The sequence below is a fragment of the Mesocricetus auratus genome, unplaced genomic scaffold (genome assembly GCF_017639785.1).
Source record: "Mesocricetus auratus isolate SY011 unplaced genomic scaffold, BCM_Maur_2.0 Super-Scaffold_100007, whole genome shotgun sequence".
Lineage (NCBI taxonomy): Eukaryota > Metazoa > Chordata > Mammalia > Rodentia > Cricetidae > Mesocricetus > Mesocricetus auratus.
The window spans coordinates 97,916,132-97,942,237 of NW_024429191.1; the positions used below are offsets into that span (position 1 = coordinate 97,916,132).

The 26,106-nt window shown below is 47.1% G+C and overlaps 1 protein-coding gene across 1 annotated transcript; it reads right to left on the bottom strand.

Annotated features, from left to right (window-relative positions):
* Positions 1 to 3,957: 3,957 nt before the first annotated feature.
* LOC110340837 (testis-expressed protein 19.2) lies at positions 3,958 to 24,384 on the bottom strand. Its single transcript, XM_040750216.1, has 5 exons — positions 24,343 to 24,384; positions 15,621 to 15,908; positions 14,458 to 14,638; positions 5,999 to 6,137; positions 3,958 to 5,643 (listed from the first exon to the last, which is right to left on the bottom strand). Exon 5 carries the CDS (start codon positions 5,351 to 5,353, stop codon positions 4,361 to 4,363), a length of 993 nt encoding a protein of 330 aa, XP_040606150.1. The 5' UTR covers positions 5,354 to 5,643; positions 5,999 to 6,137; positions 14,458 to 14,638; positions 15,621 to 15,908; positions 24,343 to 24,384; the 3' UTR covers positions 3,958 to 4,360.
* Positions 24,385 to 26,106: the final 1,722 nt, after the last annotated feature.

The following is a 26,106-nucleotide window of genomic DNA, read 5'->3' on the forward strand; positions in this document are numbered from 1 at the left end:
AGGGCAGGAGGTCACAGGGAATTTTAAGGGACTGGCAGTTGGTTCTCATTTCTTCCTAAGAGACCGACTAAGGACAGGATACACCCGAGCCTGATCAGCATAAAGTGACCACTAGGTTGTGCCACTGGCAAGCAGAAAGTTTCAAGGAGGCCCATCCTGAAAATCGGTCCTACCATGGGGGTGGTGGGCTTCTGGACACTCTCGAAGATCCCAGGATTCCAAGCAACTGCTCCAAGCCAGCAGGAGTAGCCAAGTGCTCCCAGGAGCAGTAAGTTTCCACAATCTTTTCTCCACCAGATGTGTGGGCTGGCCTTGGTCCTGACTTTGGGGGCCAGTATACTCCAACTGTGCCTGTTTAAACCAAACACTCAGCGCTGCTGGATTCAGGAATGGGTTTTTGGCTCAAGTCTGTCATGCCCACACCCATCCTGAACACAGGGTTCTGTGCCTGGGCCAGGGTGTACAGGGTCCTGTCTTCCCTGGGAAAGAAAGGGCAACTGAACAAGACCCCTAGACATCTGACCACTCACCAGAGGCCGTGATTGAAGAAGGGTGATGTGATAGTTTAGGGGGGGCATTTTGGGTGCCTGCCAGTGGCCTCTAGAGGTCTCTCATGGGATCCTCAACTGGGGCCCTGACTGACCAGGACAGTGGGGGCACACTGAGAGTCTAGAGATTTTAAGAATACCTTTAGAACTGTCAGGATGCCTTTCAACCTCCATCATTCCAAGACAGGTAGGTGCCCACATTCCCAGGCAGCCCACAATTGTAACCACCCAGCTTCACATCTTTGGTTTTGTTGAAAGCTCAAAATAAGGATGCTAAATAAAAGTATCTAAAGCTATTTTCAGCCCAGATATGTGTTATTCATTGTGTGCAGTACTGTCTGTCACTAGAATGATGGACCGGGAGGGCAGACAGCCAGTGACTAAGGGTAGGATGGCTGGCATGGGTCTGATTTGCCCAGAATAGTTAATTCTTGAATGTGGCTGACATTTTTGTCTTTTTTAAGACAACAGATGCCATTTTGGAGGGTGATGAAGTGGTCAAAAAATAGTCCCAGCATCTGACTAGACACCTAACCCTGACTCTGCTATAGTGGTCTGGTTTGGGATATGGTGGCTACACTCATTGTCACTGCTAGAGCCCGGGATCGGCATTACCTATTACCACAGGCTTATATGGGCAGTTGACACACAGGGGCCTGCATATGGCTGCTGATTACCAAGACAGAGCTCGCCTTACCTCTGGCTTTGTGATCTGCTGTGTGGGGAGGCAGAAGAAGGTTGGGAGGGAAATAGTGCCTGAATTCCTCCAGTGATTCCAAGGTCAAAAACCCTGGGGTGATAAGAGGTTTCAGAACTCCAAACCCCAAAGGCAGCAGACTTCCAGAACTCTCTAGAACAGTGACCACTCTCCACCTATATAATTTCCAATCTAGTCAGGTCAGATCTCCTCTCTGATCTGCTTTCTAAATATTGATAGTGAGGGGCTGGAGAGATGTCTCAGTGGTTAAGAGCCCTTGTTGCCACATGGCCACTGTCAATTATCTGTAACTCCAGTTCCAGGGAGATCTGATACCCTCTTCTGGCTTCTGTGGGCAGTACATGCATGTAGGCAATATACTGATACACATACACGTGAAATAAAAACAAAACCTCAGCTGGGTATGGTGGTGCACACCTTTAATCCCAGCACACAGGAGGCAGAAACAGGAGGATCTCTGTGAATTTGAGCCCAGCCTGGTCTACAAGAGCTAGTTCCAGGACAGCCAGAGCTACACAGAAAATCCCTGTCTCAAAAAAAATCTTTAAAAAATTGACAGGAAGTAGTTGATTCAAGCAAATGACACCTGAATTTATTTTTGAAGGGTTGTCTCAGCCAAGACTAATGGCTGAGGCCTCAAGTCCTAGCTTGAAAGTTTGAAGCTGGTCTGGGTTAAAGAGTGAAGTCAAGATCAGCTTTAATAAGATCCTGTTTCAAAGTAAAAGGCAGAAAGAGCAGCGATACTACTTAAGTGACAGAGTACTTGCCTAGTGTGCTTGAGGCTTGGGGCTCCATTCTCCATTAAACACATGGCTCTGCAGTTGACAGCAACTGCTGCTTGTATTAGTTACTCTTTTATCGATATGATAAAACACTGTGACCAGGGCAACTTACAGGACTTATTTGGGCTTATGGTTCCAGAAGGAGTCCTTGTTGGCAGAAAGGCATAGCACCTAGAAAGATGTTGGCCAGAACACAAACTGAGAATTCACATCCACCAGCAAGCAGGAAGGGGAGAGAGAGAAAGGGCGAGGGAGGGGGAGAGGGAAAGGGAGAGGGGGAGGGAGGAGAGGGAAGGAGAGGGGGAGGGAGAACTCAGAATGACACTAATCTTTTCACTCTCGAGTCTTTTTACTGCCTCCAGTGACATGCTTCCTCCAGCAAGACCACGCCTCTTCAGCCTTCTGAAACAGTGCCACCAACTGGGGGCCATGTATTTAAATGCTGGAAACTATGGAGGATGTCACATTCAAACCACCACAATGCTTTTTCAGGGGATCAAGAGTTTGGCTCTCAGGCACCCAGGTCAGGTGACTCACAACTGTCTTATTAACTCTAGCTCCACCAGATCCAATGCCTTCTTCTCACCTCCACAGGCAGCGACAGACAGGGCATACACACACACACACACACACACACACACACACACACACACACACACACATCCATATCCATACAAAAAGCAAATGGAAATAAATGTCAGTCTCAACACATATAAATGACAAGAGATGACCAGAGCACACAGGTGGATCTCAGTGGGTGGGAAAAGTAGGGCTACTCAGGACTCCATACCACGTACCCCATCTTACAGCACAGGGACCATTTACCCAGAATTCCTAGGTTAGGTTCATGTATTCAACTCCAGGATAATTAACAAGTGATTATTTCCCTCCAGAAACATGGTGGTCAAGCGCTAGGGAAGCTGAGGCAGGAAGAAGACAGCCCACAGTTCAAGACTGGCTCGGGCTTCACAGTGAGACCACATTCCAGAAAATACAGTACAAGACATATGCTTCAGAAATTCTGGCCCAGCATGTGTCAGGTAGTGTTGATTCTTGTTGCTAGGAAAAACAACAACAAAAACAAAACACCACAAAAGGAAAAAGCCTTTTGTCTTTCTTTTTTGACTTTGTATTTTTGAGACTGGCTATCTTCAAATTCAGTATGCAGATAAGGGTGACCTTAAACTCCTAATGCCTGTACTGCCTCCTGTCAATCTGTGAGATGAGACACTACTCTTCCACACAGGAAACTGTCCCTATTTTAAGACCTGCACATTTGGGTTATGAAGATGTGGCTGATACACTTGAGACCACGTGACCCAGAAAACAGACCAGAACCCAATGTCTCTGTCCCAGCTCTGTGGGATCTTAAGTCTTGTTGGGGCCCACAGAAATGGCTCCACTTCATCTTGACTAAAGGTAACAGAGTTCAGATCAAAACTATGCTTACTCTTCCAAGGTTAAACGTAAGACCTAAAGGACTAAGGTATGGCTACTGTAGGATGTTTGATCTTAGGCTTGGATGTCTTATCTAAATAAAGAGATTTAGTCTAAGGTGTTTGGAGAATTAAGGAAGTCTGTTTCTTCCTTGTTATCTTGATAAAGATGTCTTTTGCCATTTTCCTTTTTTTTTTTTTTGGTTGGGGTATTTAAGAATGGTGAAGAATAAACTTGGGGTATTCAGTATTCACTGGATTGTCTTCTTGATTCTATCCTGTGTCTGTCTTTTCCTTAGTATTTTTATCTGCCCTTTCTCAAACCACACTCCCCCTCTCAGGCACGAACCAGCCAAGTGGGCTGGATCTGACTGAAGCCCCACAAAGACAGGCTTCTACAAAGTCCATAAAGCTACTCACCCAGGAGAGAGGTGAGCAACCCATCAGCACCCAATGAAGAGACCGAAAACGGCTTCTTTGAAAATGATGACAACTTTATTAAACAGTAACATGCGTAGGGCAGAAACAAAACAGCCAGCATAAGCAGTCAACTCTTAAACCAGGACTTGTGGTCCCTCAGAAGCCTAGTGCAGGACATGCATGGGTCAACCACATCCAGTGTCCCCACCTATACCTCGATACAAAAGTCCTCGCCCCCTGCACTTGAAGCTGGGGCTTACCTTCCAAACACCGAACAGTCAACCGAAGACAACTAAACCAGGTTTCCCTGAGGCCCCACCCCTAGGCTGCTCTGGACCCTCCCCTCAAGATGATGAACATCTTGCTGGACCTGTGGCTGAAGACAGGCAACCTCTGGCACTTCACAGTCCCTGGAGCCCTGGGACAGGAAGGACAATGGGGGCTGCCTGAGCCCCCTCAGTTGTGTGAATCAGGGGAAGGGGAGCGGAAACAGGGCAGCTCCCTCAAAGACACAACTTCTACGACAAGCAGCCTCTCCCCTGGCTCCCTGCTCCAGACCTCTGGGGTGCTATTGTGCCAGGGCAGGTAGGAGTGTACCTTGAAACCTCCCTTCAGCAGGCTGCAATCAGCAGGCACCAGCTCCACACCCAGCTCCGAGGACTCCAAGATGCTTAGCCGCCAGCGGTGCAGGTCCTGCTGTTCAGGTACATTCTGCAGCTGGGCCACCCTCACCTCACCAGAGTCCAGCAACACCTGCCAGCGCTGGACCCGGGTTCTCACAGCCCAGCAGGGAGTCATGGACAGCAGGTAGCAGATGGCATCGAAGCCACCCAACAAGAAGACGAACTTCAGGTCTACCAACCAGGCTTCTGCTTCCAACGGATCCATGGGCCAGATGGGGCTCAACTCCAGCAATATGGGTTGCCCAGGAGACGGGGTCACATTGAAAACTTCCCACCAGGACATAGGGGGGATGAGCCAGTGGGAGCAGGGAGAAAGACCATCGAATCTCCAGGGGAGGGACTGGATCCAATCAGCATCCTCCGGGCCCAGATCCAGGGGTACAGCTTCCTGAGGCCCCAGCTCAGTGGGCACAGGCTGGGGTCCCAGTACTATCCCCTCCGTGCCTATAGGGCCTTGAGTCAGGATGCCAGGACCAGTAGAAACAGAGGTGCCATGAGGCGGATGCCCTTGACCCTCTCCCAAGCTGAGCCCGGGCCACTCCTCCGGCTCAGACCCTGCCTCGGAGAGTTCCATGGGCTCAGCACCCCACTCTTCTTCCTCTTCCCAGTCTCCCATCTCCAGCATGTTTTTGACAACCAGGAAAGCTGCCTTGAAGCAAGCATAGCAGATCTGCATCTGGTCTCCATGGACAAGCTGGTATAGCCAGGCCGCATAGAGGCAGGACATGCCCTTGGCCCCGTGGCGGACGTTGACTGGGGGACACATGACCAAAAAAGCTTGCCTGTAGATGACTGGACAGAGAGAGGAAGCCTCGCTTGGTGGTCCCAGGAGGTCAGGGTCTGGGGACCTTTGTGATGCTAGGGACAGGCGGGAGAAACAGGAGAAAACGGGATGCAGCAGGAGGTCTAGGGCGCTTTGGGCTCCAGGACACGGGGTAGCGGGGGGAGGGGGGTGAAAACCAGGAGCCGATTCAATGGACACCTCCTTGGAGGAGTGGACAGCCTTGAGATTCCAGAAGGTTCTCCAGCTTCACACTTGCTCCAGTGTCTGGGGAGCTAGAAAGGCAGAGAAAATGAGGCCTGGTGCCCCCTGCTGGGCAGGCTGGCTGCTTAGACCACTGAGGGGAGGAGAGTTGGGGCTCAGCCACTCCTCCCGCCCCCCCCCCCGGGGGAGGCGCTCACTGCTCACCTTGAGCCGACTCCCCCAGCTTCAGCAGCTTCCTGGGGCTCAAGGCCCCAACCTCACACTCGGGCCCCGCCTACCAACTGAAGGAGGCCTGGAAGCCTAAAGCAGGGTCTCCCCTCTGCCCACCACGCTCCCACCCAACCCCAGCCCCAGCCCCCGCCCCCCCAGTGCAGGCCATGCCACCCACCCAGTCCCAGTCACCCCCTCAGCCCGACCCATCCTCACCTTCTTCCTCACAGAGCTCCCAGCAAGCCTGCTAATGGACGCCGGACCCACACTGAAGCTCTCCTAGCCACAGCATCGCGGCCTTATAAAGGGCCAATACCCATGATGCTCCAGCTCATTTGCATATCTCCCATCAGCCCTGAAACGCAGGAGGCTCAGGCGCTGAGTCAACCAGGCCCCCAGCCGCGCATGCGTCCTGATGCCCCCCCGGGACGCATGCGCTGCTCGCTGCCTGCACGCACGTGCCCCTCTGCCTCCTGTGTGCTGCCTTGAGGTGCCCTATGTCCCTGGGTCGCCGTCCCTTCAAGGGACACGAAGGCCTGGGCCTGGGCCTGTGGCTTATCTCGTTTGGAAAAGAGGATTCCTTTCTTCCCTGTCTCTTTAGTAAAAGTTCTTTTAAAACTCGTGAAACTGCCCGCTCGGCCCTCAGCTGCGATTTAAACGCATTTCCCCCTCTCTGGGCCTTTTCGTTCTTAAACAGACTCCAAAGGACTCTTTGTAGAGCTAATTTTTAGAGGGGCTTGGGACTCCCGAGAAAAACCAAGCAGAGGATACAAGGTTTCCAGCGGCCTCTCTGCCGCCTGAGTTTAGCCTTCACTGCACAGAGATCTGTTTGTTAGAGCCCGCGAGCTGCACTGCGGGTGTTATCTCCTCAAGCAGGTGCTCGCGGTCCACCCGGACATCCCACGGGTTTGGACACGGGATGACCATGCACCCCTGCCACCTCGGGGCCGCGGGGGAGCAGTTCCTCTCTCTCTGCAGACAGACGCCCTTGGCACCCTGCCTTCCCCGGGCCCTCGAATCCCTGATGTGACCTCGGCCACTGGTTTTTGCCCTATCCAGAATGTCAGCAACAAGAAACCGTCCCAGGTTCCTTCCTTAGGAACGCGTGGCTGGGTTTCCTGGGTCCCCTGGGATAGCAGGAAACAAGTTTCACTCCAGGGTTCAGTAATTCTCCATCAACTGGATATACCGCTGTGTCCAGTCGTTTCTTTCTGGGATATATATATGTGTGTGTGTGTGTGTGTGTGTGTGTATGTATGTATGTATGTATATGCATGCTATCACCAGCTGGCTTTCTGAACTTAAGCTTTCGTCTCATCTGAACATGCACAGGGGAACGCAAATGCTGCGTATTTCACAACCAAGGGACTCTTCCTTCGGGAACAAATGGAGGCTGAAGTCCCATGGCTTTGCAAGTCCTGGGAAATTGTTAGTCGTGACAAAAAAACTAAGTGCAGCGGACGGCCCAAAAAACACGAAAAAGGCTATTTTATCACAGTTCTGGAAACTTCAAGTTAGAATCCAAGCGTGAGCAGAGTTACATCATGGTCGGACATCTTTTCCCTCCAACTTCCTTTGTCTGAAAGGGGGAGGGGCTTCTGAGGACTCTTTAAATAGCAGCAGGGTTGCAGCAGAATGGCCCGGTGGTAGAGCTCTTCCCTAACACATTTGGTTCCCAGCCCCTCAAAAAAAAGCAAAATCATAGCGCAGCGGTGGCACATGGGAGATGGAGGAAAAAGGATCTCTGTGAGTTCAAGGCCAGCCTGGCCTACAGAGTGAGTTCCAGGAGAACCAGGGCTACATGGAGAAACCAGGTCTCAAAAGACAAAACACAACAATGACAAAAAAAATTGCAAAATCACAAAAATATACTAATTCCATTTATAAGAGCTCACCTCTTCCAGCTTGATCACCTCTGCAAGGTCCCACTCCCTACCACACAAGCTTAAGGGTTAGGATTTCACTAGATTGGAAATGGGTGGTCTCAAGCCTTCAGACCTCAGCTGACATTTGCATATTTTCCATATGTTTCTTAAGTCTGAGTATCTTCTTTGGCGAGGTGTTTGGGTTTTTAGGGGGGTTGTCAATTGTTTAAATTGACCTGTCTCACTGTTGAGCTTAAAAGTTCCCTGTATAAGGCTGGGGATGGGGTGGGGATGGCACATGCCTTTAACCCCAGCACTTGGGAAACAGAGGCAGGCAGATCTCTGTGAGTTCAAGGCCAATCTGGTCTATAGCGTGAGTTCCAGGACAGCCAAGGCTATACAGAAAAACCCTGTCTCAAAAAAACAAAAAAACCCAAAAAACAGTTCTTTGTGTCTTTTCAACAATGCTTTGTATCATGTATGTGTGCAGCCTTTTGTTTCTGGGTTACATGTCAAGGCCCTGCCCCTCCAAACAAAATGTTTGTGAAAATGCAACTGTCTACTAGCTGTTCTATTGCTTAAAGAGACAGCATTACCAAGACAACCTGTAAAAGAAAACATTAAATGGGGGCTTGCCTACAGCTTCAAAGGCTTGGTGTGTATCATTGTGATGGGGAGCATGTCAGCCCTCATGATGCTGGAGAGAGGGAGGGAAGGAGGGAGAGAGGGAGAGAGAGAGAGAGGGAGAGAGAGAGAGTGAGAGAGAGAGAGAGAGAGAGAGAGAGAGAGAGAGAGAGAGGAGGAGGAGGAGGAGGAGGAGGAGGAGGAGGAGGAAGAAGAAGAAGAAGAAGAAGAAGAAGAAGAAGAAGAAGAAGAAGAAGAAGAAGAAGAAGAAAGAGGAGTAGGGGAGAAGGGAGGGGAGGGGAAGGGAGAGGAGAGAAGAGAGGAGCCTGACCCTGCCATGGCTTTTAAAACTCAAGTTCCACCTGAGTGACAGACCTTCTCCAATGAGGTCACACATCTTAATCCTTCTAATCCTTCTCAAATAGAGCCACTCCTGATGACTAAACACTCAAATATATACGCCTATGGTGGCCATTCTTGTCAAGGCACTACCACCACTCACCTACTGGAGGGATGGTTCAGTCATGCAAGCCCTGGGAACTGAGATCTGACACCAAGAACCCACACAAAAGCTGTTTGGAGGAGGGCATGCATCTGCCACCCGAGTGCTCTGACAGAGACAGGAAACCTCCAGGAGCTGTTGGGACAGCTAACCTAGGCCCAGTGAACAAGGGAGAGACCCTGTCTCAAACAAAACAGAAGGTGAGTGGGAATAAGAAAACAGATTATTCTGGAGCCAAAGATGAATGGCTGTGGCCCTGGAACACAAGATTTAAGTCACCCCAGTTCTATGTTCCAATATGGTAATAGTTTCACAAAGCATTTATAGTAACAGAACAAAGACAAAGTCCCACATTGGTGGAAACACCAGAGAGGTGGGTTAGAATAAAGTGGAGAAATCTCTGCTGCAGGCCTCCAATGCTATCTGAGGACATCCTCAGATAGATGGAAGTTAGGGGCCTATTCACACACTCCAAAACCTACTATTCACCAAGTCAGTCGCAGGCAGAGGAGGGTGACGGATGGCTGTTGAAGAGGCTGAGCTAGCTCAAGGTATTTGGCCTGCAGCGATCTAACCACTTCACAATCACTGGAGTTCCAGTTGTGCAAGGCTCAAGGGAGGCGTGGCTTCCGTTTGAAAACTGTGCTTCAGCATTTCCTGCCAGTCAAGCATCACATTGTGTGCATATGGAGGGCCAAACACTATTGCAAATGTTATTTCAAGTCCCCAATTGCTAGGACAGCTCATTCCTAGGCTCTGATGTAGATAAGGCTGAGAAAACAGCAAAGCGGTTTTTAGAAGAGCGGCTGAGGAAGTCACCCTGGGTGCCTGGAACTGAACTCCAAGCCTCTGGAAAAAAAGAAAGTCACCTCTGGGCCTTCTCTCTGGTATACCCCATTATGTATTTTTTTAAAGATGGAATGACTTTAATAGATTAATTGAAAGGCTCCATACTTTTTATGAATTGTAAAGCCGTTTCTTTTCATAAAGTAGATTTTTGTTTTTGTGTTTGTTTTTTGTTTTTCAAGACAGGGTTTCTCTGTGGCTTTGGAGGCTGTCCTGGAACTAGCTCTTGTATACCAGGCTGGTCTCAAACTCACAGAGATCCACCTGCCTCTGCCTCCTGAGTGCTGGGATTAAAGTCGTGCACCACCACCACCCTGCTAAAGTAGAATCTTTTTTAGAAACTTCTATGTTGACTCTTTGGGAGTTTCACATCATTCACCCAAATTCTGCTCACCTCCAGGTCTCCCCATATCCTCCCCTCATCCCTGCCACACCCCAACAAAAGAAAACAAAATAAAGCAAGCAAGCAAACAAACAAAAGAACCCAAAACAAAAACAATAGAAAAATCTCTTTGCGTCTTCTATTCTGCCTCTCCATTCATCCTGGTGGCACTGGAGGCTTCAGTGCGCCATATAGAATACCCCTTTGTCCCATCGGTTTCTCTGGTAAATGTTCATTGTAATGAGTCACTGGTCTGGTTCAAGGCCCCTGGCTTCTGATACACCATCCTCAATGGATCCTCACCTGAACTCCTCTGGGATATCCCGTGGCCGTCCTGAGTTTTAGAGATCTTGTAGGTATCGTTCCACAAGACCAATCCTTTCACTAGCTCCAGCAGGTCCCAGATGGGGTATGCTAGGACCTGGGTGGTAGCCAAGCTGGTCAGTCCAGGCTACTGGGGTCATCAGCCTCGGGCGAAGGGGTGGAGTCAGCTCCCCTACTTGCCTGCACTCAGTCCTTCAACCTCATCTATGGGGGTGGGGACGTCTCTCCAGAGTGCAGGTCCCAGCTCTCTTGTGGTAGTGTCCAGTGGAAAGGCAAGACCAGTTTTTCCAGGGCCAATGAAGAGCAGGGCTGGCTCAGCAAGGCCCTCTGATTTCATCAAGGCCCCCTGAGGTGACACAGGCCATAGACATGGCCCCAGGCAGCATCTGGTCCTGGTCAACATCCTAGCTCCAGATTAGGATGTCTCTGGCAGCAGCTATGGCCCCTGAACACCAGCACGGCCACAGGTTGCAGCCAAGACTCCAGGCTCCCAGGTGACCTTCCATGGGACATGAGCATCAAAATAGACCCATTCTGCTTCTCTGTCTCTCCCATTTCTCTACCACATATTTCTTTATCATAGCAAGGCCCACATGCCTGGCACAGAAAGGCATCAGGCAGGGGTGGCTGGCTAGACCCTGTTTGAGCGGAATCGCATTAGGTGGGGGTCCCATTATGTATTTTTAAAACTAGATTGACTGTCTTTCCTGCTATGTCTAACAGGTTTATTTTTTTTAATTCTATAAAACATGTCTTTCGTATGGAGTATTTAAAATAATCAATTATCCTTTACTGTATATTTCTTTCCTATTGACCAATTTGACCTTATAGCTATACTTTTGTGTGGAATGACTGCCTCTAATTTTTTAAGAAAGAATGGTCTTAAATATTTAAAGTACTTTTAACCCTTGTTCATGAACAATACTTTAATGGGTTTTATTAGTCTATAAAATTAGAGTTCCAGGAGAAATCATATAACATTAAAATATTTTAAATCCCTTTTTAAGAAAATCACCTTTTCTTGTGTTCCAAGTATTTTTACTGACCAATAAAAACAAGAAATTGGCCATGTCAGAAATTATGATTTATAGGTTTTGTGGGCACAACAAAATGTTATTTTTTTATTTTAACAGTCAAAAAGGGAAATAGAACTCTAATAGGAGTTGATGTGATATTGACCATTTCCTTTTTATCAGCAAACAATGAGTTTGTTAAATTAGTGTTTAATCCTGCTAATGGCACTATAGGGCAATTTATTTATTTTATTTTTCTTGTTTATTCTCGATTTTTAAAGATAAGGTCTCTGCCAGGAGGTGGTGGCGCATGCCTTTAATCCCAGCACTCGGGAGGCAAAAGCAGGCGGATCTCTGTGAGTTCCAGGCTGGGCTGGACCGACAGCCTCCAAAACAATGCAGAGAAAACCTGTCTCATAAAACAAAACAAAAAAAAGAAAGAAAGAAATGGACTAAAGTGAGTGATGACCTTAGGGCAAGCTACCACCCAGCTAAGTTTGAGGCAGGCTTTGAGGTCTCAAATATGTCACACCATGATGATAATGGACTAAACCTCTGAAAATGCAAGCCACCCCAATTAAATGTTCTTTCTTTGTAAGAGTTGCCATGATCATAGTGTCTTTTCATGTAACACAGTGGCATACAAGCAGACATGGTTCTGGAGAAGTAGCCCAGGGTCCTATATCTTGATTTGCAGACCACAGGATGTGGTCTGTCTCTACTGAGCGTGGCGCCAGCATATTTGAGACCTCAAAGTCTGCCTCCAGAGTGGCACACTTCCTCCAACAAGACTACACCTGCTCCAACAAGGCCACACCTTTGGGGGCCATTTTCTTTCAAACCACCACATTCCACTTGCTGGCTTGTAGCCATATCATAATTCAAAAAAAATGCATTCTGTCCAGCTTCAAAAGTCCCCATAGTCTATTACAGTCTCAACAATGTTTTAAATTCCAAAGTTCAGTCTCTTCTGAGATTCACACAATCTCTTAACTGCAGTCCCTTATAAAATCAAAAACAAACAGCAGATCACATACTTCCAACATATAATGGCAAAGGACATACATTACCATTCCAAAATGGACTAAAGGGAGCACAGTGAAGAAATACTGAACCAAAGCAAGACCGAAAGCCAGCTGGACAAACCCCTAACTCTACATTTCCATGTCTGATGTTCTTTAGATTTCCAACTCCTTCCAACTCTTTTGACTGCAACACACTGCTTTATCTTGGGCTGGTTCCACTCCCTTTGATAGCTTTTCTTATTAGGGTATCCCACCACTGTGGCATCTCCAACATTTTGGGGTCTCCAAGGCAATCAGGCTTCACCTTCATAGCTTCACACAATGACCTCTCTGACACATGCCTGGCCTCAGTTGCTTTCCTTTGTCATGAAAGAATGTTCCAAAAATGCTTTTCTTCTGTCCTTGGCTCTACAGCCAGAACCATGTGGCCAAAGCCACAAAGTTCTGTTTATTGGGACATGGCTCCCTTGTTCAATTACATCTTCATCAGCTTTCCACAGTTTCTTTCACTGCCTAAGCTTGGAAGTTCTGGAATCTACCTGTAGACCAGGCTGGCCTCAAACTCAGAGATCTACCAGCCTCTGCCTTCCCAGTGCTGGAATGAAAGGCGAGCACCACCACATGTTGCGGGATATTCAATCACACTGTTAACTTTGAGCTTGTGTTTGCATTAATTAGATAAAATCAACCTTGGGTCAAAAGGTAGAGGCTAGCAGCTAGTTGACAGAAAGTAACTAGACTCCCTCTGACTCTCTGTGATTACTTTCTGTCAGCTGGTTGCTGGCTCCACCTCCTGACCCAAGGTTGATTTGATTTAATTAATGAAATGCAAACTCGGGGTTCACAACGTGGTTGAATATCCCACAACAGAGAGGTACCCTGCCTCTGCCTTCCCAGTGCTGGGATTAAAGACGTGCACCCACCTTAAGAAGAATTTTTAAAATAATTTTGTAAGCAAAGATGACTTGGGGTCCTCCTTCTTCCCCAGTGCTGGGGTTATAGGCACGCACCATTACAATCACTAGTAAAGTCTATTTGAGCAGTCAGTCCCTGCTGTCTCTCTCTTTCACATATCTGCCATTCTGACAACGTCTAGCAAAGACAACAATCTCTTTTCAACAGGAATCAGCATTTTGCAAAGCACCCTGAGCCAGAAGCACTCAAAATGACATCTCTGAAAGACCATTCATGTTTCTAAAGAGCAGGACAACCCTGAGAAGAGAGTGGATGACCTACATCACAGCTGTGCATGTCAATCAGATTGTGGGTGAGCATGAGCCCAGGAGGGAACGGAGAACAAAACTGATCCCAGCGTTGACCTGGCTTTTTCCTCACTGGCTCCTGCAGGACTTTTGTTTTGTTTTGCTTTTTTCTCTCACCTTTCCTTTACCCTCACAGTGCCCTCTTCTCATTGGGACTGTGGCATAAATCTTAGCCTGGTACTGCCCAAGCTCTCTCTACAAGACACAAGCGATAATCATAATTTTATAGTCTAGTTGACCTCACTCTGATAGAGTTCCAAAACTTTGCACTCAAATCTGACCTTGGCAGATGGGCACAGGTGGAAGGATCAGGTGTTTTCTCCCTATCTATGTCAAAGTCTTGCTTTAGTGACAGAGGACTGCTGGATATTGGAACCCATTTGGACAATTCCCATCAGTGCTCCGCCACAAACCAACTCATCCATCCATCTATCCATTCGTTCATTTATTCACTCATCCACTAATCCATCCATCCATCATTCATTTAAGCATGCATCCACCCATCCACTCATTCCTTCACCCAATTACCCGCCCAGTGACCCAACCATGCACCTACTCATTCATCTATTTACTCACCTACCAATCCATATACACATACATGCACCTTTTAAACCATCCATCCATTAATGCACTCGCCTACCCAGTGATCCAGCCATCTACCACCACATCTACCTACTCACCAATCCATTTATCCATTCTTCCACCCATTTGTCTATTTATTAATCTACCCAATGAAGTCACCATCCCAATGTTTATCCTTTCATTTGATAAATAATGTGTTGAGAACCTTGTGAAAGCTACATTTTAGTAGAAAGAGGCTAAATGATCTTACCAGTCAGTCAATACCATAATTTCGGATGTCAGCAAGTGCTAGGAAGAAAATCGGGGAGGACACAGTCGTGAAGGACGTAGCCCCCTGAAAGAGTGGGTCTCCAATGCATAGACTTGACAATAAGGAACAATGTTCATGACTATTGTTCCCAGGAAGCTTCCTGATGATTTCTCTGCCCAGCCTGGAAAGGATAACAAATATCTTTGTGGAAGAACGTCCCCTGAGGCCAAACCTTGTACTATGGCTGCTGATAGTGGAAAGGATGCTGGGATGGTGACTAAAGGAGTGTCAAAAGAGCTGGGTATGAAATGAAAGTGGCCAATAGCCATTTCAGTCCCCTGTACAAAGGACAAAGTGAGGAAATGATGAAGAAACTGAGGTAAATGAATTCATAGGAGTTTTTAAGTTCAAACCATAAAAACAAAACCAAACTAGATGAAGACAATTACACAGACTGTCTACTTACAATTCAAAAATGAAAATCTAAGGTACTTCTTTTCTGCAAATTTATTACAACATTCAAAATGTAATGTCCCCAGAGAAGTATATACCTCTAAGGGGACTTAACAATGCAGCACGGGAGACCTGCTTATGTGACCTTTGTCATGCCCCATTTGGGGAGGCAGAAACAGTGGCCAGGTAAATTATTGTACAGTAAACTTATGACCCTTTCATACTTTTATGGTTTTTGGCGTATTATTGGTGCCATCTGGTCAAAGAATTATTAATGTGTCTTTGTCTTTGTGGCACTTTATTCCTTTTGAAAACATAACTCTACTTTTATGAGGCAAGTCAGTTTAAAAAATATAATGCATCATGCAAATGGGCAACTTTTCAGAACACATCTGTTTGCCACATTCATGGGTGTGCCCCATCTTGGCCACCAACTTGTCTGTTTTCACAGTGAAAGTAGAGGCCTTCTTTGACACCCAGAGGCGGCTTCTCTCTGAAGAGTTCTCTGCCGTGAATTTATGTGTAAAAGATATAAAAATGCTCATCTCCTTCTTTATAATCTGTGAGGAGGAATGAGGGGGTAAAGCCAACAAGGATGCGATTTGCATCTGCTGCAAACGCAGAGACTGCGTTTGAGAGCCAGACTTGGCTGTGAACTAGTCAGAGCGATGACACAAATGTTTGCTCAGTATCAACGCTAGAACACTCACTATCTTTTTCCTGGTCTTGATTATTATGATAGATTTCAAGACTGCTCCTTCTCTTTGATGAGTCACCCAATTGTTTAAACACACTTTTCTTTCTGGATCATCCTCCCTCGTGGGTTCTTGAAGGCTTTGTGGTTTGGAACGGTTTTCTGGGTGCCACTCGTCACGCTTAGGTCAGCTTCTCGGATGCACTTGGAAAGGCACCAGCCCAGGGTGTCTCTCTGAACGGCCACTGTGGGGAGGCAGTTCAGATGTGTATTTTCGTGAGTCTGCTGCACCCCACAAACATCTCTGAAATTGAGAATGAGACAAAATATGTGCACCAAAGACTTCACACAGACCTTTTCTTCTTTCATTCCTGGGCTTAACCAGCATTTGTGCTCCCCGGAGTAGCTGGGACCCAGGAAGGCCAGTACCTCTGAGTCTTAGGGTTTTACTGCTATGAAGAGACACCATGACCATGACAACTCTTGCAAAGGAAACACATTTAACTTGGGTGACTTACATTTTCAGAGGTTTAGTCCATTATTATCATGGTGGGACCTGGCAGTGTACAGGCAGACATGGTGCTTGAGGAGGAACTGAGAGCTCTTATATCTTGACTCACAGGCAACAGGAAGTGGTCTGAGACACTGGGTGTGGCTTGAGCACACATGAGACCTCAAAGCCTGCCTCCACAGTGACACACTTCCTCCAACAAAGCTACACCTCCTAATAGTGCCATTCCCTTTGGGGGCCATTTTCTTTTCAAACTACCACACCTTGTCTTAATCCCCTTTGGCTTGCCCAGGCTAGTCCTCTCACCTATGGTGCATGTTTTCTGGTTTGTCCTCTTTGCATTTCTCCAATACTAGACCTCACAGGCGTTCCAACACTGTGGTGGCAGAGTGCTGGATTGCTGGCATGTCTGAAAGATGGACTCTGTCTCAGGCCACGACCTTAATTCCCCAGGAGCCGTGTTGCACCCATCCAGTGATGGTCTCTGCAGCTGGAAAAATGCCTGGCTCTTTTCTTAAAAATGCAAGGTCTTGGGGGTCTCCTGGTGATGGCTATATCCTGACCCCCCTGGTGCCTCCCTACCCACTTAGGTAGGTAAACTTTCTGTTTAGTCTTCTGTCCCCAGATTCCCAGGGATACATATACTAGAACCAATAGTTGGGGTGTGTTTTAAATAATAAATGGTATTATAGGTTCGATGGATGAACTACACTTCAGAAGAAGTTTATTGGGAGAGTATAGCATCATAAGCTACAGTCAGCCATGATGGCACCATGAAAGGAAGGGACCTTCAGATCTGAAAAAATAAATGGGATTCCTTGCTCCTGTGAGTTTGGGGGTCTATTCCCACATCACATGAGCTAGCCTATGTGCAGGGGCCATACATAAGAGGAACTCACTAGATAATGTGCCAGGAAAGAAGGGGCTGGAGACTAAAAAACAAAAACTAACATATAAAATAAAGGCTGGAGAGTCAGATCAGCAGTAAAGGGCACTTGTTACTCTTGCAGAGTTCAGTTCCCAGCACCCACATGATGGCTCAAACCCATCTGTAGCTTCATTCCCTAGAGATTTGATGTTCTCTTCTGGTTTCCACAGGCACCAGGCATACACACATATCGCTCATACATGCATGCAGACGAAACACTCAAAAACAAAGCCTAGTGGCAAAAGCCTGTAATTCTGGCTACTCTGAAGGCTGAAAGGTGGATCAAAATTTCAAGGTCGGGCTTGAAAGCTGGCTCAGTGGCCCCTGCAAACATCTGCATAAAACATGACATACACTCTGCACACAGACATGTAACACCGGCAAAGACACATACATAAAATAAAAACACTCATACACAAAATAGTAAAAAATAATTCCAAAATGATTAAGAACACTAGTTTCAGAAGAAGACTTGGGTTTAGTTCCCAGCATCCATGTGGCAGCTAGCAGCTATCATTAAGTCCAGTTTGGAGGGATCCAACGCTGCCTCCTGAATGTGTGTGGTACACATACATATACTCAGGCACACATGCACACACACAAAAGAATATGTTTAACAACATAAAGCAATATATCAAAGAAACAAGTGTACAGAGAAAGACTAGAAGCCATCCCCTACCTGGGCTTCATATAATGAACAGAGCTTGCTTAAGTGAAGTCAGGGTATAGAAACTTGGGAGAGGTTGGTGATAGGTAAATGTTTTATAAAGGGTTGTGCAAATCATGTCCCAAAGCTTCTTGGGCTTTTTCCCCCCCAGTTCCCTAGCCCATATTAACTCTCCACAGTGCCCTTTCTTTCTTAATAAACTAAGAATTCCTAGGAAGAAGCTGTGGTCACAGCTGTTGCCTGACTGATAAAAAGAACTTCAATGGCATAGAGAGGTTGGAATGTTGTAAGTTCAGAGCCAAATTATCTCACTCCATCTTTAGCTTCCTTAGTAGCTATCCTCAGCGTGTGACCATTAGATAAATCCTTTCCAATAGCAAAACAGACTCCTAGTTTCCACCATCCAAAAGGCAAAGGGTGCTGTGATAGGCGGCTTATGAGGCCTATGGCTGAGATTTCTCCAGGTTGTAACCCACCTACTTATGAACCTACCAGCGTACTTGTGAAAAGCACCTTGGTTTGTGATTTTCTTTTGTTCTGTTACTATGAAAATTTCATTGAACTGTTACCACATTGAAACATGGGATTGGGGGTGACCTAAGACTATGTTTCTGAGCCATGGGCACTCATATTGGGCTCTAGATAATGTCTTGTCCTAGTTGAGGTGAAAAATGTATTTTGCCTTAAGAGTTACTTTTTTTTCTTTTGGTTTTTCGAGACAAAGGTTTCTCTGTGTAGCTCTGGCTGCCTGTCTGTAACAGTTTCCATTTTTGTTTCTATCTGACTGCCCCTGATAAAATTCTTTGTTCTGGGACACAGGAGACTGGAATGGGAAGCCCTTTGAACTCAGACCCCTCAGTCAAGCAGCAAGCATGTCTGTCCCTCTCCTTTATTTCTTTCTCAGATTCTAGCCAGAAGCTGGATCATGCTTTCACTGTCACTCTGGGCTTGGTTACCTTTTTTCTGAAGCCTACCTTCCTTTCCACCACATAGCTACTTGACAACCTTCATTGCCCAGTATTCCAGCTTCCTTGGACCCTCACTCAAAATGGAATTCCTTTCCCTCCCTTGTCTTTCTCCCTCTTACGGCAACTGCTACAATTTACAGCTTGCCTGTCCTGTTGATTTTCTCTCAAACTCCAATAAAAAAAACAGTACTAGCTTCCTCTGAATGTGTTTTTACATCCTTTTCATTAATGATACTAAGAACCCAAAGGGTAGCACTAGGCTCACTGGTAACAGTAAGAGCAGAATTATAATCTGAAGTTGCCTTGGGCATGGGGCTTAGAGAGATTCTGGTTTGCTCACGGCTGGAGCAGGACTATAAAACCACAGCACATTTTGTTTATCAACTTTGTTTGGAGAGAGTGAAGGGGAATGTGGCTTGATTTGAGAGAGAGAGAGAGAGAGAGAGAGAGAGAGAGAGAGAGAGAGAGAGAGGATGCAGAACACTCTAGAGGGCACTAAGCTGACACAGGGAAGGGTTCTTTGACCCCAGAAAGCAAAGAATGATTGTCTTAGCCACCAGCCTCCATCGCCTGCCTCTTTCCTGGAGTCTTAGTCTTGTTCTTACTGCCTTTGTCCACTGTTGGGCCCCACCCCCACCGGGTCTCTGTGAGTTGCTGGTCAGCCTACAAGTGCAACCTGTTCTCCAGTCCAAGTGCTTCCTGTTTTCTAGTGCTGGCTTACTGCCCTGGCCTTGACCCTCTGACATCAACATTCAGCAGGAGGAAAACACGCTCTCTTCTACCTGGGGTTTTTCCACTGTGCTGTAAACCTGCATCTAAAGCTCCTCCCTCCTACAAGAGAGAGACCTCTTAACACTTACAATAAAGACACACACACACACACACACACACACACACACATTCTCCCAGCAATAAAGGCAGCACATGCATTCTCTTAGTACAAACAGCTGGATGTCTAGTCTTTTTTTCCTGATACCTCAGAGTTGCTTGTGGCATGGGCGCCACAATTAGAGGTCCCACCAAAATATAAAAGCAAGTGGTACAGACACCGCAGTCCACCCCTGTCATGAAATGTCCTTGATCCAACTTATCAAAGCAACCCTCTACATTTTGTTGTTCACATGCGTGGGGGGGGGTTATTTGAGAAATTTTATATCCGCATTCTTTTTCTTACTTTTAAATCAAAAGTAATAAACAGATTTATAAACACATCACCCATCAGCCACACAAGCTTGGCTATAGATGCCTCACCTCTCCCAAAGCTGAACCCTTGCGTTTGGCAAGTTCGTGGCTTTCATAAACAGCTTGTCACATTCTACCAAAAAGACCTACTGGGACTTTGAGTGATGCTTCAGTGAGCCCAGGGGTCAACTAGGCAATGACACGTGTCCTTCCAAAGCTAGTCTACCCAAAGAAGATCAATGACTGCCCTCCTATTAGTTTAGGAATCTTCAGCATCTTAATAGTTCTTGTTAACAGTTCCCATATAGGTCTTAAACATCTTTTGTTCTGTTTATTCCTCAGGACTTGATATTTTCTGATATAATCATGTCCTTTTGTTGTGCTATAGGATGAAACTAGGGCTTTGCGCCTTGATACTGAACAGTACTGGCTTTAAACCTACACAGATCTTGAACTTTTAACCATTTGTTTTCACTGTTTTTATTTTATGTGTGTGTCTTTGCGGATGTTACGTGTCTGTGTGCAGAGTGTATGTCATGTTTTATGCAGATGTTTGCAGGGGCCAGAAGAGGGTGTTACAAGAAGTTGTGAACTGCCTAATGTATGTACTGGGATCCTCTAGATGTCAGCAAACACTCTTAACCACTGAGCCAGCTTTCAAGCCCGACCTTGAAATTTTAATCCACCTTTCAGCCTCCCGAATAGCCAGAATTACAGGCTTTTGCCACTAGGCTTGGCTTTTTTTTTTTTTTTTTTACTTAGGGAAAAGGAATCACTATGTAGTACAGACTGACATCCAACCTCCTACTTTGCAAGATACGGGGATTACAGACATGCACTACCTACCCACTGTCATCTTTTAGAACACAGCTTCCTATTCATGTTTTGGCATTTAGAACCGCAGTTGATCATTGTTTACAATCAGTATGCTGTAAGCGTTCACCAATGACTGAGTAAGACTCCTCCAGGACTTCCCATGCACAGTTAATTTCCTCTGTGAATATTCGCTTCTGACCTGCATTTACATTTCCTTTTATTCTCTGGCCAGGTGGGCCAGGACCCATTTGTGAGACTGGCTAGCACGGGGGATGGGGGGGTATGGGGGGGTTACAGGACAAACACCTACTTCCTTCCCACGCTGCAGTGGTTCTGCAAGGGATGAACTTTCCTGTCTATGATTTCTGTGGAAGAGTGTTCCCTTTCCTTCCTGATTTTCTGCGGGGTGAATGAGGAGTCCTGGGTAATGAGAGAGCTCCCCACCTTCCTACCACCAGCGCCTCATCTCCCAAGTTTTACAACCGACGCAGCTCGACAGACCGTTGGCTCTTTAGGAATGAACTATCAGGAAAGCCTTAAGATGGCCACTACCTTACAGGATCCAGCACAGAGCAAGGCTGAGTGGGACACAGGCTGCATGGCTCATGGTTATCAGTGGACTGGGATGTAAGAAGGAGAACTGTCAAAGCACCCCCACAACCCGGCTAGAGAGCCTCAGCTGCAGCCACACACTGGTACCCCAAGTGGGCAGTTATAGGCCAAAGTAATGAGAAAGGAGCATGAAAATACCCTGGGTACTGTGAGGTCAGCTTCCCAGGGCTAGCAGAACGCCCTAGGCCTTGGGCTGTCTCCACAATGACCCTAGTGGGCCTGGGCTTGAGAGCTGGGACCTCTGCAAACTTCTTAGGCCCATACGCAGAGGCAAAGAAATTGTACACACTCCGGTGGCAAAACCAGAGGTTCCCGTGGAGGTACTGGGCATCAGCTTACGATCCAACAAAGGGCTGCAGTTCCCTCAACTCCCGACAGCCGCCCACCCCACACCCCCCCCCAGCTAAGAATTCCTCCAAGATCTGATGACATTTCCAGGAGTGGAGTATCAAATGCTTAAGCTTGGCGAAGGCCAAGCGCCTCTGCTTGTCCCATCTCCTCTGAGAGAGACTGTCTTCTCTGTGCCGGAACGTAGATTTCTCCAGCTGTCACAGCTACTTCTCTGTGCTGCCTGCTTCCCACAGATCTGCAGGCGGGAGTGGGGGGGTGGGGGGGTGGGTTCTTCACAAAGAAGCTAACATGGAACCCTTCTTCCTTACCTTGAGTGAAATGGTTTGGGTTCCTATTGTCCATAGCATTTCATAAGCTGAATTTTGCTTATTTATGTGTTTGATCGACTTGGACTTTTAATTAGATTTTTTTTTTCTGGTGGGGCAGGGTCCAACTTGACTTTTTCTTCCAAATTCACGACAATGTTCTGAAAAAAACCACCTTTCCACACAGGTTCCTCTTGGAATGGGAGGTGATGGCAGATAGAGTCAGAGGGGGCTAATCACACAATGTAGCTGAGCATTGGGCTTACTGTTACGTAAGGCCTTTGTGGATCTTGGTTGGTCTATCAGCCCTCACCTCTTGTTGGTACTGTTGCTAACAACTGGTCTTTTATACTACACTTTCCTATCCAGTAGTAACAAATAATTCTAAATGCTGCATTTTGTTTGTCATTTGCTTGTCTATGTGTTTCTTAGTCCAAGCTGGTTTCAAACTTGCTAAGCAGCTGAGGCTGGCTGCAAACTTTTTATTTTTTAAAGGGTTTTTGTTGTTGTTGTTATTTTTATATGTGTGTGTGTGTGTGTGTGTGTGTGTGTGCATGCGGATCCCTGAAACTTTGAGCCCCCTGTCTCTACTTCCCAAGCATTGATTATTTGGTTTTTAAAAAGCACTCTTGCTAACATTTCTTTTCTAACGGGGTAAGTGGGTGAGGGGGCTCTCATGACAGCTCACATCCTGCCCCTGTGGAAACATGAATTGCTTACAATGGAAGAAGAAACATAGAGATGGCACGAAGCCCAGATGAGAGTACAGAAAATGTCTCTCGTGTAAAACATCTCGGTAAGCTAAAACAAAACAAAACACAAAAAAACCAAACCAACAAACAAACAAACAACTGTAAGATGAGACACTCAGGGCCTAACATAGTCTTGTTACAACAGATATAGCCCAACCATGCACCTTGCTGGATTTTCTGCACCAGAACGAGATAGGTGTGTGGGTTTTCACACATGGCTCAAGGGTTGGCAACTGCAAGCACCACACTGGGCAAACACCAGCGAACTGGTGTCATCTGGAATCCCTAGCAGGAGAGTGACTTGTGCGGGGTTCCTCGAGGTGAGAGACAGAAGAGCCACAGACACCTACATTTCCCAGCCTATTGTAGGCAAATCCCTGCTACTTCTGAAAAAAACAATTCTGGGGGCTGGAGAGATGACTCAGAGGTTAAGAGCACCGGCTGCTCTTCCAGGGGTCCTGAGTTCAATTCTCAGCAACCACATGGTACCTCACAACCATCTACAGTTCAATCTGGTGCCCTCCTCTGGCATGTAGGCAGAACACTGTGTACGTAATAAATAAATAAATCTTTAGAAATATTTTTTTAAAAATTCCAGCTATCTCAGAAAGTCCGGACGCTGGCCTGAGTTGATGGACATAATTGCAGTATGCCTGGGTCTGGCTGTGAGCTAAGGCATACTCAGAAGGAGAGACCAACAAAGCCAGCTCGGAGGCCTGTGGTTTTGGGTGCTGGCAAGGGTGAGACCACTCTCTGGCTCCCCTCTTCATAGACAAATACTTATGTGTGGTGGCTTGAACAGGTATGGCCCCCACAGACTCATGTGTTCGAATGCTTGGCCCATAGGGAATGGGACGATTAGGGGATGTGGCCTTGTTGGAGAAGTGTGTCCCTGTGGAGACTGGCTTTGAGGTCTTGCACGTTCAAGCTAGGCCCAGTGTGGCACACAGTCTCCGTCTGCTGCCTGCAGATCAATATGTAGAACTCCCAGCTCCTTCTCCAGCACCGTGTCTGTCTGCACACTGCCACGGTTCCTGTCACGATGACAATGGAGTAAACCTCTGAGCCAGGCAGTGGTGGCGCATGCCTTTAATCCCAGCACTTGGGAGGCAGAGGCAGGCGGATCTCTGTGAGTTCGAGGCCGGGCTGGACCGACAGCCTCCACTACAGAGAAACCCTGTCTCGTAAAACCAAAAAAAAAAAAAACCCTCTGAGACTGTAAGCCAGGCCCAGTTAAATGTTTTCCTTTATAAGACTTACTGTGGTCCGCGGTGCCTCTTCGAAGCGACGTAAACCTTAACTAAGACAATATGTTTGGGGCCGGGGGAGCCTTAACTCAAGCCTACCATCCAGTTGGCTAGGGACCTGTGTACCAGTTCAGCCCTGCATACCCTTTACCTCAGTCTTCAATTCTCTTAGCAAAAGTAGCTATTGGGTGAAGGAGGTCCATAACCAAGGTCCTGTAACATATAGTCTTCCCACCAGCTGCCTGCTCCCCCTGCTGTCTGAGTCCCCAAATAGCACGCGAAACGCTGTATTAATTATGAAGCTATTGGCCGTTTGCTTTGATTTCTTATCTGATAGCTCTGACTTAATTATTAACCCATAACTGCTAATCTGAGTATTTCCATGTGGTCTTGTCTTACCGGAGAAAGGGTCCGGACCTCTTACTCCTCTGGCGTCCTACATCGTGACTCACTGTGCCTCCCTTTCCCAGAATCCTCCTTGACTCCTAGTCCCGCCTACCTTGCTTCCCTATTGGCCAACAGTGCTTTATTTACATATGCACAGAAGGACTTCCCCCGTCAAGGTCCTTTGGTCCCCCATGTCTTTGAGGAATTGACAGAGGTGTTCAAATGAATTTAAGGCTAAGAGCCAGATAGCCGAAAGGCTTGAATCAGCTTTATTCTGGTGGTTGTCTTGTCAAGCCGGAAATCCGGAATCGAATCACCACCACCAAGACCAACTCTGATGCAAATACGCAGAGTCCTTATTTGCGAGTTAACTTGGATCCCTCCCTTCATCTGTCCCAAGCGTGGCAGCAGGGACAGGAACAGAGCAGAAGAGGGACCCAGAGCAGCAAGGGAAGGCGGTTTATATAGTAGCCAGGCAGGAGGGAGGGTTTGGGGAAACTCCAACTCTGCCTACCTACAGGCTTGTGATTGGCTCAAGCCCTCCAAAACTGCATAGTTACAGCCTTGGGATTGGCTCAAGCCTGGACTGAGCTGATTGGCTGCCCTTGAGTCTAGGGCAGCCACTCTAAGCCCTCTGGATGGTGATTGGCTGCTCTCATGAAGCGGTAGAAATTCCCGGTCTAGGGGAATTCCTAGCCTAAGGAGATTCAAAGGGAGGGGGGAAATTCCAAGCCTGCTGGCCTGGGATTGGTCAGTTTTTCTAGCTCAGGGATTGGCTAGTTTTGAGTCAGGGTGCAGAGAACGGGTCCAATTCCAGGGCTAAACTGTGTTGCTTTTCTACGGTTCTTTTTGGCTTTTCAGCTCCCAATCTAGGGCCCCGGGCAAATTTCTTTCACATGTCCTGAATCTAGGTGCCAACTGTGTTCTTTTGGCACTCGTTTTCAGAGTCAGGGTGTTTTATTCTCTGGCTCTAAGCTTGGGGATAAAGTGTCTCTTCTGATGGCTTGGGTCCCAAATCCAGGGTGTGTTTCTTTCACCGGGTTGGGGCTCCGAGCCGAGCCAGTTCAGGGTCTATGTAGGGGCTGCAGGTCAGGGATTTTTCTGGGGTCTCTGCTTTCCACTGCTGTGATACCAACAGCAACTTGGACACTTGCGATGGCTGTCCATCACTGAGGGAACCAAAGCAGGGCAGGAACCTGGAGGCAGGAACTGAAACAGGGACTGTGGAGGAGTGCTGCTTTCTGGCTCACCCCCCGTGGTTCATCCTGCTTGCCTTCTGAAACAATCCAGGACCCTGTTCCCAGGGCCAACACGGCCCACAGCGGGCTGGGTCTTCACATACTAATCACTAGTCAAAAAAATCGGCCCACAATCTGATGGGGGCGTTTCCTCTGCTCCTGCTTCCCCTTTCCCATGTGACCCTAGTTTGTGCCAAGTTCACAAATAACTAACCAGAGCAGTGGATTGGATTAACTTTGTATCTGTTATAATCAACATAGGTTAAAATAGACATCAAAAAATGTAAACCAGTTTGTTGGGTTTTTGTTTTGTTTTGTTTTTGTCTTAATATGTAACCCTGTCTGGCCTGGAACTCGCTGTATAGACTGGGCTGGTCTTGAACTCACAGAGATCTGCCAGCCTCACTGATCAAGTGTGTTAGGATCAAAGTCATGTGTGTCGCCATACCCTGCAATTTTAAAGTCTAATTAGAAGGCTAAAACACATGAAAATGAGACCTGTAAGAGTAAAATACCCATGTGAACACAATAAAATCAA